The 16,723-nt window shown below is 43.7% G+C and overlaps 2 protein-coding genes across 4 annotated transcripts in view; both read left to right on the top strand.

The window, feature by feature from the left end:
• Nucleotides 1-4,036, top strand: part of colgalt2 (collagen beta(1-O)galactosyltransferase 2) — a 35,578-nt gene extending 31,542 nt beyond the window's left edge. For all 3 annotated transcript variants that reach the window (XM_029121821.2, XM_029121822.2, XM_029121820.2), the window contains exons 8-12: nucleotides 25-131; nucleotides 214-346; nucleotides 435-562; nucleotides 673-879; nucleotides 2,732-4,036. In XM_029121821.2, the coding sequence (XP_028977654.1) occupies nucleotides 25-131; nucleotides 214-346; nucleotides 435-562; nucleotides 673-879; nucleotides 2,732-3,011 (855 nt within the window). In that variant the 3' untranslated portion in view covers nucleotides 3,012-4,036. The remainder of the gene's footprint in view (nucleotides 1-24; nucleotides 132-213; nucleotides 347-434; nucleotides 563-672; nucleotides 880-2,731) is intronic.
• A 7,868-nt stretch (nucleotides 4,037-11,904) lies between these two features.
• Nucleotides 11,905-14,035, top strand: LOC109616014. The gene is made up of 2 exons (XM_020048864.2): nucleotides 11,905-13,291; nucleotides 13,547-14,035. Exons 1-2 carry the CDS (start codon nucleotides 12,003-12,005, stop codon nucleotides 13,647-13,649), a joined length of 1,392 nt encoding a protein of 463 aa, XP_019904423.2. The 5' UTR covers nucleotides 11,905-12,002; the 3' UTR covers nucleotides 13,650-14,035.
• The last annotated feature ends 2,688 nt before the right edge of the window (nucleotides 14,036-16,723 follow it).

Genomic DNA, 16,723 nt, shown 5'->3' with positions numbered 1-16,723 from the left:
CTGCTCAACCCCTACCCTCCTCAGATCTTCCTGATCAATCTGAAACGTCGTATGGACAGGAGACAGAGGATGTTGAACACCATGGCCTCTCTGGGTCTGCAGGCTACCCTCACTGATGCGGTGGACGGCAAGTAGGTCAAACACATCCGCGCACGCACAGGACTGGTTTACATTAGTCCTCTGTTCATGTACTACCTTCCCGCTCTCTCTCAGGGCTCTGAACACGTCTCAGCTGCAGGCATTGGGTATAGAGATGATTCCAGGTTATAAGGACCCATACTCTGGACGTGTTCTTACACGAGGAGAGATCGGTTGCTTCCTCAGCCATCACTCCACTTGGGTTCAGGTGAGCAGCCTTTTCAGTAGCACAGAGTAGCATCATCTACAGACCCACTCTGACTGACCCGGTCGTTTTGGCTCTGTACTGTTGTCAGATGGTTGAGCGGGGTCTATCCAAGGTTCTGGTGCTGGAGGACGATGTGCGATTTGAGCCAAGGTTTAAGAGGCGAATGATTACAATCATGGAGGAGATAGAGAAGGTCCAGCTGGACTGGGATCTCATGTAAGAATCACATCTACAACTAGAATTTCAATGTAATTAAATGTGAAATTCTGAGTTGTTTGCTTATGCGTGATTATTTGGATCTGTCTTTCTCTCCGTCTCTCCTGTAGCTATGTGGGGCGGAAGCGTATGCAGGTTCGGCAGCCGGAGCGTTCGGTGGAAGGGGTTAATAACCTGGTGGAGGCTGACTACTCCTATTGGACGCTGGGCTATGCCCTGTCATCACAAGGTGCCAGGAAGCTGCTGGCGGCTCAGGCATTCAGCAAGATGTTACCTGTCGATGAGTTCCTCCCTGTTATGTTCAACAAACACCCAAAGTAAGTGACTGGTTGCACTGGACAGGGAGACAGACAGGGAGACAGACAGGGAGACAGATATGGAGACAGACAGGGAGACAGACAGGGAGACAGATATGGAGACAGACAGGGCTAGACAAACAATTACAACTAAAATAGTGAGAGGCAATAATGTATTGAAGTCCGTGTGTAGACTGGACTCTACTGTAGATGTGTGTGGCTTGGGGTTCCCTGTTGGTATTTTAGAGGTACTCCAGCCTGCTGCTTTCTTTGTCTGCTTATACTCTCACTCCATCTCTCTCTTACCCACTGTCTCTCACTCCATCTCTCTCTTACCCACTGTCTCTCACTCCATCTCTATACAACCCACTGTCTCTCACTCCATCTCTATACAACCCACTGTCTCTCACTCCATCTCTCTCTTACCCACTGTCTCTCACTCCATCTCTCTCTTACCCACTGTCTCTCACTCCATCTGTCTCTTACCCACTGTTTCTCACTCCATCTCTATACAACTCACTGTCTCTCACTCCAACACTTGGCTGCCCCCCTGTCCCTTCGGTCTCTCTCTCTTCCTCCTGTCTCTCTAGCTTCCTTCTGTCTCCCCTGTCTCTCTTTCCTGTACTACGTAGGTTCCTGACACAGGCCAGGGATTGTTCCCAGGGATCAGTGGGTATGGTGTCCCTCACAGGACACACAATGGTTCCCTTTCTGTCTGTTTCTTTTGGGGGAATCCTGCTCTGACCCCGCCCCCACCAACCCCCTTGCTATATCTGTACCCGGCTCTCTGCCTCTCCCTGCTCCCCTGCCCCTTCTCCCTCCTTTCTGTTCTTTTTCTCCCTCTTCACCACCCCGCTCTTTTCCCTTCCCCTCCCTCCCTCCCTCTCTCACTCCTTCCTTCCCTCTCCTTGCCTCTCTGAGGAATGTGGGGCCGGAATGGTTCTTCCTGCTGCTGGTGAGAGGGACAGGATTCCCATTGATCCAGAGCTGAGCACTGGGATGGACAGGGGGAGACTGTGTGTGTGTGTGTGTGTGTGTGTGTGTATTACTATATAAATACACATGTTTCTGTGTGTGTGTCCAGTCTGTCTGTATGCCTGTGTGCAAGTCATTGTATATGTGTTTGAATTACAATATAAATTGAAACCAAAGCTAGTATGTGTGTGAGGAAAAGAGAAAGCGAGAATGTAATATATACAGTACTTTGTGTTTCTGATTCTTTTTTTCAGTAGTCTTAATTATGTCATTTTAATGTTTAATGGGAACAAATGTTTCCCATGTCACATAAAGACCCTTTTAATTTGAACTTGATGGAGAGCTGGAGGGGGGGAGGGGGGAGGGAGGGAGGGAGGGAGGGAGGGAAAGTTGGTTGGGGATGCCCTCCAGTCTTTGCTGTGTTTTGTAGCACTCCTCAGACACACCTCCCTGAGCAGTAATAAAGGCATTAGGTTACACTCGGAGTGCTGACACTGCCTAAACGGCCACAGGGGGGCGACCTCCACCAGCTGGGACCTCTGGCAGGCCGAAGCTGAAATGTCAATGCTCTTCCCTCACTGGGTCAGTTTGTTCTCCCAGTAAAGTGTCCTGCCGTAGGATGTCGGTCCTTCCACCCTGGTCGTCATGTTATTGTCCTCCCTAAAGTCACACTGTGTTACTGACCTCTCGGCCCAGTCACATCATTCACTATCACCTGTTGGATTACACAAACGCGACCTCCTTTCCCTCCATCATTCTGCATGGCGCTCGTTATGCTCTCTAATGGCAGGTTATGTAACAGTACTTGGTCTCTCCCTCTGTCAGTGTGTACTATTGTAACATTGCATTCCCTGATGGAGTCTCTGACTGTTCCTCCCTTGTCCTCGGTCTCCATCAGTTCAGACTTCATGTCTCACTTTGAGCGTCGGGACCTGAAGGCCTTCTCTGTGGAGCCCTTGCTGATCTACCCCACTCACTACACGGGCGAGCCGGGCTACGTCAGCGACACGGAGACCTCCACCATCTGGGACGACGAGGCCACCGCCACGGACTGGGACCGGCAGCACCAGCACGCCGGGAAGATGGAGCAGCAAGGCCGGATTCACAGCGTGGCCCAGAACAGTGTGACAGGAGACTCCCCTCCACCCGCCGCGCGCTCAACACGAGACGAATTCTGAGGAGGGAGAGACAGAGACTTGGGAATGTGTTTACACACGGGCATACTGTACGCAAGGACACGGCTGTTCAAACAGCCACTCACACGGGCATACTGTACGCAAGGACACACCTGGTCACACAGCCACTCACACGGGCATACTGTACGCAAGGACACATCTGTTCACACAGCCACTCACACGGGCATACTGTACGCAAGGACACACCTAGTCACACAGCCACTCACACGGGCATACTGTACGCAAGGACACACACCCACTCACATGGGCATACTGTACACAAGGACACACAGCCACTCACATGGGCATACTGTACGCAAGTACACACCTGGTCACACACCCACTCATACGGGCAATACTGTAAGCAAAGACAAACCCACTCACACAGGCATACTGTACGCAAGGACGGACCTGGACACACCCACTCACGCACATGGACGAATCACATGCACAGACTCAAATCGCGCGTGCACGCATGTGCACGCACGTGCACACACACACACACACACACACTTGTGTGATAACAAACAAACAGAAAAACACACACATTCAACTGCACACACAGTCAACCGCTCAGCTCAACGCTCTTTATCTGCTGGCTAATAGCATAACAGCAGGCTGAGATGTGAATCCCATTGGCTGCCTGGTGAGGAGCGGAGTGGTCTGGGCAAGGATCAGGAAGTGGGCTGCAGAACCAAGTTTATTTATTACACATGCGCTCTTTGTAGTCAGACACACGCATGCTTTACACACATTACACCTACACACACCATCCAGCCCCACACACACATTTAGAATCCGAGAGTGACCTTGAAGAAATGCAAAGAGGGACTGGACAAATGTGAGTCTGGGATGAACTGGGACACTGCAACATGTGGAAGACACATTTAGCTGTTGGCAATTCCGCAGTAACACTGACAAATCAATGTTTTTCTGTTGTTAAAAATGATGATTATTGTAATTTAAAAAATAGCAGATGTGGTTTTATGGGCAGTCCAGGGAATAAAGGAATCTTGCAGCTGTCTGAACATGTGCTCTTTCTCTCTCTCTCTGTGTGTGTGTGTGTGTGTGTGTGTGTGTGTGTGTGTGTGTGTGTGTTATGATACCTATGAGAACCAAAAGTCCTCACAAGTATAGTAAGTCCATGACAAATCTGGTGAAATGAGGACATTTTTCCAGTCCTAAATGCGAAAAATGGCAATTGTCAGCATGGGGTTGAGGTTAGTGTTATGATTAGGCTTAAGGTTAGGATTAAGGTTTGTGGTTTGGTTCAAAATTAGCAACAGCTATACATAAGTAGCCTGAGCACCAGTCCCTAGCTTACATTCCTGTCCTGACCAAGCACTGACTCCATCGATAGGTCTGCACATTCTTGTCTGGCTAGATATATGCAGTAAATGCAAGACATCAGTGTTGTTCCATATATATATATATATATATATCTTTTGAAAAAATTAAGAGACCACTCCTAATTTTTCTTAAATCAGCATCTCTACATGTATGGCAGCCCTTCCATTCCAGTGTCTGTTAAATTCCAACAGAGGCACACCTCATTTTACTTAATGAGGTACTGATTAGGTGGTTAACTGAACCAAATCTAATTTAATGAGGAAAAGTATAAAAACAACTGCTGTGGTCATCACTATCCTCTTGCAATAGGACCAGCTGGATGGCAAAAACAGTGCAAGTAGTACCTCAAAGGTAATTTGAATAAAAAAATAACTATTCAGCATGACAAAATAGTTGAAAAGAAAAGCTTTTAGTGAAGAAAAGAAGGGTTCAATTCTGACTTTACTGGTAGAGGGATACAGTGAGCGTCAGGTTGTTTCCATCCTAAAAATTCCAAGATGGCGGTTCATAAGAACAAGGTCAAGCAACAGACAATTAGGGACAACAAAGCTACAGACTGGCAGAGGGCGAAAACGACCGTCAACTCATTCGAATGTCACTCAACAACCGTAGGATGACATCAAGTGACCTACAAGAAGAATGGCAAACAGCAGCTGGGGTGAAGTGCATGGCAAGGACTGTTTGAAACAGGCTCCTACGGGCAGGGCTGAAGTCATCCTAAGCTAGGAAAAAGCCCTTAATCAATGAGAAGCAAAGAACAGCCAAGCTGAAAAAAGACCATAAGAATTGGACCGTAGAGGAATGGAGTAAGGTCATCTTCTCTGACGAGTCACATTTTCAACTTTGCCCAACACCTGGTCATCTAATGGTTAGACGAAGACCTGAAGAGGCCTACAAGCCACAGGGTCTCGCACCCACTGTGAAATTTGGTGGAGGATTGGTGATAATATGGGGATGCTTCAGCAAGGCTGGAATCGGGCAGATTTGTCTTTGTCAAGGACGCATGAATCAAGCCAAGTACAAGGTTATCCTGGAAGAATACCAGCTTCCTGCTGCTCTGACAATGTTCCCCAACTCAGAGAATTGTTTTATTTCCAGCAGGACAATGCTTCATGCCACACAACCAGGTCAATCAAGGTGTGGATGGAGGACCACCAGATTAAGACCCTGTCAAGGCCAGCCCAATCTCCAGACCGAAACCCCATTGAAAACCTCTGGAATTTGACCAAGAGGAAGATCAAACAAAGCCAAACTACTTGAATTTTTGTGCCAGGAGTTGCACCCAACAACAATGTGACAGACTGTTGGAGAGCATGCCAAGAGGCATGAAAGCTGTGATTAAAAATCAGGGTTATTCCACCAAATGTTTATTTCTGAACTCTTCCCTAGTTAAAACATTAGTATTTTGTTGTTCAAAAATGTAATATGAATTTGGTTTCTTTGCATTATTTGAGGTCGAAAACAATGTATTTTTTATTTTGACCAGTTCTTTTCTACAAATACCCTAAATGACAGTATTTTTATTTGGAATTTGGGAGTAATGTTGTCAGTAGTTTATAGAATAAAACTCTTAATTGTATTCAAACACATATCTATGAATAGTAAAACCAGAGAAACTGATAGTTTTCCAGTGGTCTCTTCGTTTTTTCCAGAGCTGTGTATATGTAGTCGCTCTGGATATGAACTTCTGCTAAATTACTGAAACATAATGCGCACTTTGAGTGTAAAGGGCTAATACTAATGGACTCAAAACGTCCTATTTGGTTGTTTCTTTATGAATACTTAATACCTTGACCTAATCATTCATTAACTGTACACATTTGAGGGTGAGACATGTACCAGCAATCATCTGTCATGGTTACATTGTTTGAATAGTTGTAGACCAGTCAGTGTATTGTTGTTAGTTCAGTTGTATCACTAACCTAAACAAATGCTCCGTTCCCACGACCTTGTCAACCTTACTCCAAGTAGCACAAACACATCTCAGGTAAACACAATTCAACGACAGTGTGACACAGGAATTAATTCAGCGATCGGTCTAAGGGTTCAGAAGCATTCAGATCACTATTGACAACATCTCAAGGTATGCACCATTCTCTGGTCATAAGTAGTAATCGGACATTCCCCTCTAGGTTCTACTGGTTCTGTCTGAAAAGATATCAGGCAAGGAGGCCAAGGCCTGCCGGGGGACAGAGAGAGAAAAAGAAAAGGAGAAACTGTCCAGAAAAGCGGATTATACAAAACACATGAGTTTCATAGAGACATACAGGGGAGATGTTTCTGAGGCCTGCTGAAGGAGGAAGCCACAGAATCCTTCAGTACAGGACAGCATTACTGTGCACTAACGAGAAGTTGCTACTTGAAATGCCAGTTGAATGTTCGTTTGCCTTTAACAGGAAAAATACCTGGTCATATTAAAATATTATGCTTGCTGAGTCTCTGTAGGACAAGAAGAGGTCATGTCGCCACCTGCTGGTCTTGAGCAAGGGTTGAATTGGGAAACAACAACACCAACAAATGCAGATGCAACGTTTTGTCCCAGAATATTAGTAAAAACTCCCTAGTTTTCCCAAAATATTTATTTTTAATTCAAAGATGAGTGCATAAAGAGGGAGGTGTCAGCAATGATATGATACATTAAGTTGGATGAAATCTGTGTTATAAAGCACACCCAACCAATGCCCACAAGTTGGACAAAAAAATTATGGCTACAGAAAGGAGATACGTATCAGCTGCTTTGTTCTTTTCAGAAGTGTGTTTTATGAAGATAACTGGAGCAGGATACCCAGGAAAAGGAGCTCTCACTGTAAGAACAAACTTACAACAAACTTGTCTTTGTTCTCTATAATGATGTGACTTGAGAAACAGCAACAGACAATCAGGCTAACATTAATGTCATGGCAATAATAACATACACTGCTCAAAAAAATTAAGGGAACACTTAAATCACACATCGTGTATCGATGAACAAAATATATTGAAGATCAAGATCTTTACTGTACATTGTGCAATTAGTTGAGAACTATTGACATAACGGTCAATGGAAATCAATATCACCAACCGATTAAGTGCTGCATTCAATCTCACACCAAAAATCAAAGTAAACAATTGAAATCTCAGGCTGTTCCAACTTGTGTGAATTTCATCACAGCAACTCATAGTGACTCAGTAGTGTGTATGGCCCCCACATGCCTGTATGCACTCCCGACAACATCTGGGCATGCTCCTGGTGAGACAGGCGAAGATGTCCTGGGGGATCTCCACCCAAACCTGGATCAGGGCATCATTGAGCTCCTGGAGAGTTAGTGGCGCTACTTCACGGTGTCACATTACCCATACATAACGTCCCAGAGGTTCCCAGTTGGATTCAGGTCTGGGAAACATGAGGGCCAGTCAATGGCATCAATGCCTTCCTCATCCAGGAATTGCCTACACACTCTGGCCACATGAGGCCAAGCATTGTTCTGCGCCAGGAGGAACCCAGGGCCCACTGTACCAGCTTAAGGTCTGAAAATGGGTCTGATGATTTCATCCCGGTACCTAACAGCAGTCAGGGTACCGTTGGTTAACATGTGGAGGTCTGTGGGGCCCTCCAAGGATATGCCTCCCCAGACCATCATTGACCCACCACCAAGCTGGTCAGGTTGGATGACATTGCAGGCAGCGTAACGTTCACTATGGTGTCTCCAGACTCTTTCACGTCTGTCACGTGCTCAGTGTGAACCTGCTCTCATCTGTGAAGAACGCAAACTGTGGTGTTCTCTGGTGAATGCCATTTGAGATGCACAGGGACGGGCTGTGAGCACAGGTCCCACCAGAGAACGTCGGGCCCTCATGCCAACCTCATGGAGTCTGTTTGACAGTTTGGTTAGAAAGATGCACAGCAGTAGCCCATTGGAGGTCATTTTATAGGGCTCTGGCAGTGCTCCTTCTGTTAAAAAAAGAGAAACAATCTTTCATCCTTAAGAATATATTGTATTTCATGGTAAATGCATGACAATTATAACAGTTCACCTTTAGCCAAATCTCCTAATTGGGATAACTGACACCCACACATTTTAAATGGAGAGAATTATTTGAAGGCCAAAGCTTAACATGATGTAATGTATTAAAGTAAATAATAAAAGACTGCAGTGTCATTCTTGCTGTCATTCTGAGAGCATATCTACTTCTGATGTTTGGTTTTCCGTGAACAGGCCTGAGTTGTCTCAGCAAATGTGACTGAGCCATATGGAGTCTCTTTTGGCCTCATTTCACTTTCACATCAGAGTACTCCTCTGCCACAATAATAAGGTCCAGTTTTGGCCAAATTTAGCTGATCACTCCTTTCTTAGTAGCCCATGGGGAAAAGTATACCCTAGATGCCTGCATGAAGCAGTTGATCTGGTACTAGTTTGATACTTTTTAACATAATATGTGTAGCCTACTTGGTTTTCATTTCATCCTTGCATGGATTCCCACCCAGTCCTTCCTGACCTTTAACAGGTCCCATGGGGCTCATGGGTACATCCAGAAAGCATCAGTCTGCAGGAGTCTGTTGACAGTACAGTGTTGTAACTATATATCCGTCCTACAAGGGATGGTAATAGCATGCTTTTTGTCCAAATACGGTATGATTCCTGTCATGCTACCACTAACCAGCCACCCCCACCTTCAGTCTGACATTTACCAATACACTTGCTTATCAATTTTAGTGATATTAGTTTCGATCAGAGTTGGTTTCAAAGAGTTTTTGCTGCAATTCACCATTTTCCACATGGAGAGTAAATCCTACATACAGTACAACCCCTTTCAATGTAATCCTTTACAGTAATGACGTTTTGATATAGTTTCTGCAGTTCAGTTTCTTAGTTAATGTATAAGCACACACAGTGATCAATAAAAAAGCAACAATGAATTGTCTCCACATATTCTATTTAATAATTATTTCGTATTGTTAATTCGCCCAGACTTGCCGTTTTGAGGCAACAATTACCGTAATGGCAGTAATACTCAGTTTTGAATATTTAACATCTAACATTTTATTTAACATTTACATTTAAGATATTATTTTATAATTTTGCGGTACTACAGAACACTACTCTTGGAAAATATATTTATGTAAATTATATGAATTTCTCTCTAAATGTTTGAAAAAGTGACAGCTGAAAATTGTAATGCATTTTTTTACATTTGGCAATGCTAAATGTGAAAAAAGTGAGCAGGATTATAGAACGTGCAACATTTTACAAACGGCGCCCCAACAACAGTTTTGATACATCTACTTGTACCAACTAATCATTTGATCAAATCATCAATGTTTATGATGATTATTAGTTACATAAATGTTAGCCAGCATGTCATTAATTATCATTTATGATATTTTCCAAAAAAAATACGACCCCTATTATCGGACACCGTCCCCAATTATTGGCCACCTTACTATTTGGTTGCATTACATTATAATTCATTTTTATTTGTCAAACAAATGACAGTTCGTGGTCTTCTCGGAAGTGTCTAGCAGAAAGTTGTAGCTAGCTTTCTTTTCTTGCCAAAAGGACTGACCGCTTTGATATTACATGACTCCTGGTCTGTCGCGCAAGTCGAATCTCACGAATTGCAACTTAAACAATTTCTTTACCAATTTCCATGCATGACAATTTTTACATTTCAGGGTATGTTTATTAGCAAAACCTACCGTTTTTTCCAGTACATTTAAATTTTGAACTTGAGAGAATTTGGTTCTCCGACCACTAGAAACAGCCAATAAGGGGGGTGGCCGATACTAGGGAGACGTTAGCTACTATTTCCAGAAGGGAACTCAGATGAGCGAGTTATTTTTAAGCTTCAGACTCAACTGAACATGCTGCCAAATGAACACGTTTCACACAATTTCACACGTTTAAGATAAGACGAAAAAGGAAATTATGTTGACCGATATAGGTTATTGACTTATTTAGGGGGGTAAATTATTATTTTAGGGTGGCCAAAATAGGTCTATAGCGACTTCTCTGGTCTATGATTAAGTGTAGTCTGGCCCAGGGGTGGGAGCAGGTCCGCCTTAACCTGCCATTAGGCCCCGGGGCTGAAAGGTTTTTGTAGGCCCGGGGGATGAAAGGTTTTTGTAGGCACCCCCAACTCAAACAAAAAATAATAAAATGTGTAAAATCCACGCTTGTGACACAACAGTGACTTGTCCCTATATGAAATGACTAAATCACTTGAGCCTACTTGACCATAAATACATAAGTCAGTGAAAAATATATGTGTGACGTCGGACACTATGTCTATGTTCAGGTGGAATTGTGGTAAAAGGACATAGAGTCTAGGTCTATGGTTTAGACTGTTTATCTATGTGTATGTGGTTTGTAACAACAAAGCACAACAGTACAGACTGATTATGAACAAATAATAAGGAAAACACACTAACTTGGGAAGGTGAGCAGCATATAGCCACTCCCTGGGCAGATACTCCCCATTACCAAGCTTGCGCTTTGAATGTGTCTTTGAGAAGAATCTTCTCTGGTGTTTGTATTGGCGTTCTGAAGCAGAGAGGTTATAGCTTCTCTGTTCTGGCACAATTCCGGTCCCATTTTCGCCCGGTAAAGACGCACCTGTTCGTCAGTATTATTTTGGCCCCAGAGACCCGGGTCAGTGCTTTTGGGGTCGTCATCCGACTCGTCCCGTCCTGATCCTGCCCACTTGTCTCCTCCACTGTGATCCCCTTCGGTTGGATCTACCCGTGCAGCCAGGTCCTCTTCTCCTGGTGAGACAGGTAACGGTCTGTCCATCTCCGGTTGGCTCTACGCTCATCCAGTCCTCGTCCTATTCAGCTTCTCCCGGTAACGTTAGCGGTCCTCCTCTCTGATCGTTGTCCTCTCCACTAATTTTCGCTGCACCGCTTGTTAACGAGCTCGCCTCTTAATTTTTAGCAGGTTTAAATCATCCTGTTAGCTTTTATTGTGCTTAAACAATTCCTTCTCACTGTTTTCTTTTTGCCGTTATATTATTCGTTTTTGAGCACTGACCGGGGTCTTTTCTGACATTTTGAGCTAGCTAGCCACAACTTCTCACTAGCATTATACGGTACCATGACAACGGCCTAATGTATGGTAACTTAGCGTCATTGGTCACGTCAAAATTGGATCAATCAGCAGCCAGAATTATGAATATCAAGTGCTGGACAGAAAATTAGACAAATTACAAAACAATGTGATTTTTTATTGGCTCATGATAGGCCCCTCTTCTTCGTAGGTCCCTGGGCTTAAGCCCCGGTAAACCTGTGCATAAAGGCGGTCCTGGGTGGAATGTGGTCGAAATGGCTTGATACTGTCCACTTTTCCAAAAATAAAACGTCCGGGTGCTAATTAGAGTTACATCCCGATACACATCAACTTTTTGGCATTTTATCTGTTATCTGACCACTTCAGAAAGAGCGCCGAAAGAACGCAATTTCTAATGTAATTTCCCCAAACGATGGCCGTGACTCTGTATTGTGACGTGTGATGTGACGTCATAATGGCTTCCTCCTTATAAAAGCACATAACTTTCAGTTAGTTCCTTATATTGCTTCATATTGCTTAGGAGTGCACATAAGTACTTTTGTGTATCCTGAAATTTCAAGACGAAGATTAGACTGTCACAGCAGAGCAACTTTGATCTCAGATGGGTCAAGCTCAGAGCCCAAATGTCTCCAAGAGGCAACCTGAGCATATACAGGAGGGCGTTAAAGCTCAGAAGAAAAAGAAAACCCATCTGATTACGGCTGCCTTTCAGTATCTTTTTATGCTGTCCTGTTGTGGAGTCAGCTGTAATGAAAAGGAAGATTATAGCTCAAACACAGAAAATCTAAGTGAGAACCACAGCAGTGTAAGATCATCTTTTTATTCTGGTAAGCTTAGATCCTCCTTAGACAGAGAAAAGCCACCAGCCTGGAGCTCAAGAACCAGGACACTGAACCATGATTATGAAGAATCAACCAAACAATCTTTCCAATCAAAGGGTTCAAAGACTTCCAAAAGAAGTAAAAAACAACAGCGGGCTCTAGACCCTGAAAGAAACAGACAATCAAATGGGAAGAATGGAGGATCAACAAGATCTCGAACATCAGGTGGAAGCAAAACAAGTGTCAAGAAGATCAGCATTACCCAAGAGTTGCCTCCAAACTGGCCTTCCTTCCGGACTCCTAGCAACACATCCTCTTGCTCCATAGAGTCATTGTCCTCACAGGTTCACACCAAACCTCCACAGGTTCCCCAAGCCTCTGCTTCAAACTCAAGCCAATGCAGCCAATCCTTCAGCTCACAGTCATCATTGGGAAACAGAACAGGTTCCCCGGACAGTCAAATGGACTGGCAGCTCCTGCCAGGTGTGCCATCCTTATCCTTTCCAGAAGAGAAGAGAGACAAAACCCCTGTTGGCAGCACATTCGATAGACAATTAATGACAACAGTTGCTGCAGAACTATCCAGAGAATACATCTCAGATGAAAGCAAACCCAGTCCATCGACATCAGGGCTTAGCCATCTGGGGAGAGAATTGTCAAATCCAGATCTGAACTCCCTTGGAACTGTCATCTCTGTTGAGGAAAAAACACCTGATGAGGAGAACCAGTCTGACATCAGTTATTACTGTTCTGCCAGCGTAAACCTGACTCAGAGTGACGCAACTGAATATAAGGATGACCAGAGCCCTAGCAGCTTCATTAGTGAGTTCCATGATTGGGGAGAATACATCTCAGATGAAGGCACACTCAGTCCATCGACATCAGGCCTTAGCTATCTGGGGAGTGAATTGTCAAATCCAGATCTGAACTCCCTTGGAACTGTCATTTCTGTTGAGGAAGAAACACCTGATGAGGAGAACCAGTCTGACATCAGTTATTACCGTTCTGCCAGCACAAACCTGTCACAGAGTGACACAGATGAATATAAGAATGACCAGAGCCCTAGCAGGTTCATTAGTGAATTCCATGATTGGGGAGAACACATCTCAGATGAAGGCACACTCAGTCCATCGACATCAGGCCTTAGCTATCTGGGAAGTGAATTGTCAAATCCAGATCTGAACTCCCTTGGAACTGTCATTTCTTTTGAGGAAGAAACACCTGATGAGGAGAACCAGTCTGACATCAGTTATTACCGTTCTGCCAGCACAAACCTGTCACAGAGTGACACAGATGAATATAAGAATGACCAGAGCCCTAGCAGGTTCATTAGTGAGTTCCAGGACTGGTGTCAGAGGCTGGATGAAATAGAGAAGGAGATTTCTTGCTGCCTTATGGAATACGCTGATGATCAACGAAACAACTGAATTATGAGACTGACCAAACAATCTACCCATCTGTCCATCTGCAACGTCCCGTGCAAGCTCACACACACAGACACACAGACATACATTCCACCAATCTGGCAAACGCAACTCACTCCCTCAAACACCGTGAATAGTTTTTGTCCATCCTCACTGACTACGCCTTTAGCCTGTTCCTTCCCTGTACTTCTGCCCATCAGATTTCCTGTTATCAACCTATTGCCTGATCTCACCCTACGTCCATTATTTACTCCTCTTGTACCTTAGCCCTCTCTTGTTGGATTACTCCGGTTTTGACTCCTGCCTAGTCCCACCCTAACTATTCTCTTGTATTTGTCCACTTGTACCATTGTCTTTAAAATAAATATAGCGCTCTGCGCTTGAATCCATACCTGGCTCCCGAGGATCATTACACCAACCAACCAGCCAGCAACTATCCATTGTTTTGACTAATAAGCTGCTCAACTAAGCCTAAAAGAATAATGCCTAAAGACAAACAGACATGGGGATGAAAATCAGTACCTCCAAATCCGAGGCCATGGTCCTCAGTCGGAAAAGGGTGGCTTGCCCACTTCAGGTTGGTGGAGAGTGCCTGCCTCAAGTGGAGGAGTTTAAGTATCTAGGGGTCTTGTTCACGAGTGAGGGAAGGATGGAACGGGAGATTGACAGACGGATCGGTGCAGCTTCTGCAGTAATGCAGTCGATGTATCAGTCTGTCGTGGTGAAGAAAGAGCTGAGCCGGAAGGCGAAGCTCTCGATTTACCAGTCAATCTACGTTCCTACTCTCACCTATGGTCATGAGCTTTGGGTCATGACCGAAAGGACAAGATCCCGGATACAGGCGGCCGAAATGAGCTTTCTCCGCAGGGTGGCTGGGCGATCCCTTAGAGATAGGGTGAGAAGCTCAGTCACCCGGGAGGAGCTCAGAGTAGAGCCGCTGCTCCTCCACATCGAGAGGGGTCAGCTGAGGTGGGTTGGGCATCTGTTTCGGATGCCTCCGGAACGCCTTCCTGAGAAGGTGTTCCGGTCCCATCCCACCGGGAGGAGACCCCGGGGAAGACCTAGGACACGCTGGAGGGACTATGTCTCGCGACCCGGCCCCGGATAAGCGGAAGATGATGGATGGATGGACAAACAGACAGAAAGAGAAGTTCTAGTTCTAAACCTGCACAGGACCAGATTATATTCCAATTATACTGTTCTAATTTAGAAATGAATCCATACTATCATAAAATCTAATAGCAGCTATGATATTGTATTAGTGTATAATAAGAGTTTTGAGCTCCAGGATAAATGGCTTCATATAAAATCAAATAGAAGCTGATCGCAGAGAAAATAAACCCTCCAAGGTTGCCGTTGCCGAGTAGAAGATAAACAGAATATGCTTGGTGAGTTTGAAACAAAACATTTTTCTACTTTACTGCCTCATCAACAATAGGGTGACTTCAGAGTAATGCATAGGGTGCCTTCAGAGTATGCTTGGCTTCTGTGTGCAAGCTGCTGGGAGCCCAGATTCAAGATGGAGGTAGATGACTGGGTACTAATAAACTAATAGAGTATCAGACTCTAAAGGAGTTACTACAGATACCAGTTTATCATACAAACATGATAGGTAGTGCATCATTTATTTTTCACATCATTTATAATCCACATTAGGATCTGAAGTGAATTTATAGATATTTATTCTAAATCATATTGTTATAATTAGATGTAGGTTTTACATGTACTGTTTTTAATTGGATTATGTGTAAGTAGGGCTGCACGATTTGGATAAAATATTGGTGCCACTTGTTAGCTTGAAGCATACGTCTTCAGTGTTAACTCAAACTAACATTAAAAACCATTAAGCATTCAAAAAAATAGTCCAGGTATTTATGTAATCTCCAAAAACCTACAGCACCTGCAAGAAAAACTATTACGGACGTACGATGCGTGCCCGTTGACTTTTTCAAATGTTTGGAGCTGAAAATAGCGTAAATTGGAAATTCCATATCAGTATCGCAACTTCGATTATAATTCGCTTAATCGTGCCATATATGTATAAGGTATAAGGGTTTTAACAAGATAGTTTTAGCAAGAGGTAGATGTAAAGGTAATTATGAACGGAAGTAAACAACAGTGGAATTGTCCAAACGTTACAAAGGTAACTCAAGTGACAACAGTTTGAAATTGAGAGGAGTGGGTCAGCAAATGACGAAACGGAAGTATGAAGTATGACCCCCCCCCCATATAAGTACATACAAAAATAAAACTCATAAATATCAAAAACAAGTAACAAAGACAAAAATAAATACATTTTAGTATTTAAATACAAATAAAAAAAAAGAGAATCAAATGTTTACCCTATTGCTAACAACAAAATAAAACTAAAACACAAATAAAACTCAACTATACAAAGCCTAGATGGCTCCTCATCCTGGCCAGTGCCAGAGAGTGCTCCAAAATCTTTCAGAAGTGCCCCTGAATTTGCATTGAAATACAATATACAGGTTTGACACCCTAAATACTTTTGTTGCACAACTAAATATAACTGTCATTATGCACAATTTATGAAACTTTCAGAATAGGAACCAAATGAACAAACGTCACAAAATATAAGCATTATGAAGACATCTTTAAAGTTAGCCTACAGCATTGGAAATTCCCCTTACTGAGCTCAGGACCTAGTCAATACCATCACAGAAAACCTATATGATGTCACCTCAATGAAAATGAACCAAGTCAATAATGTGCTAGTTAGGTTGTAATTGTTTTGCTGCAGGATACACACATTATCATGATGAAACTGTGTGACATAATCTCCAACGTTAAGTAAGCTAGTTGGACAGAAAACGGAATATTGTTGCCCTATGTGTAATAGCGTTGTAAGCAACATAGCGTTGTAAGCAACATATAACAAACGTGTTATACTAGCCTATTTCATTACATGCATAATAGGGATGACATAGCTGCATACTCATAAAGGGATGACATAGCTGCATACCTTTATCTTTTGTGCATTTTTCTTCTTTCCTCTTTCCTAAACTGGGCAGGATTAAAGGCTTATCCGTATTGATTTGGCACTCAAACATGAACAC

This window comes from Esox lucius, chromosome 8 (assembly GCF_011004845.1).
Source record: "Esox lucius isolate fEsoLuc1 chromosome 8, fEsoLuc1.pri, whole genome shotgun sequence".
In the NCBI taxonomy this organism is placed as follows: Eukaryota; Metazoa; Chordata; class Actinopteri; order Esociformes; family Esocidae; genus Esox; species Esox lucius.
The sequence above is the reverse complement of the archived record's forward strand: the minus strand, read 5'-3'. Positions and strand labels throughout refer to the sequence as shown.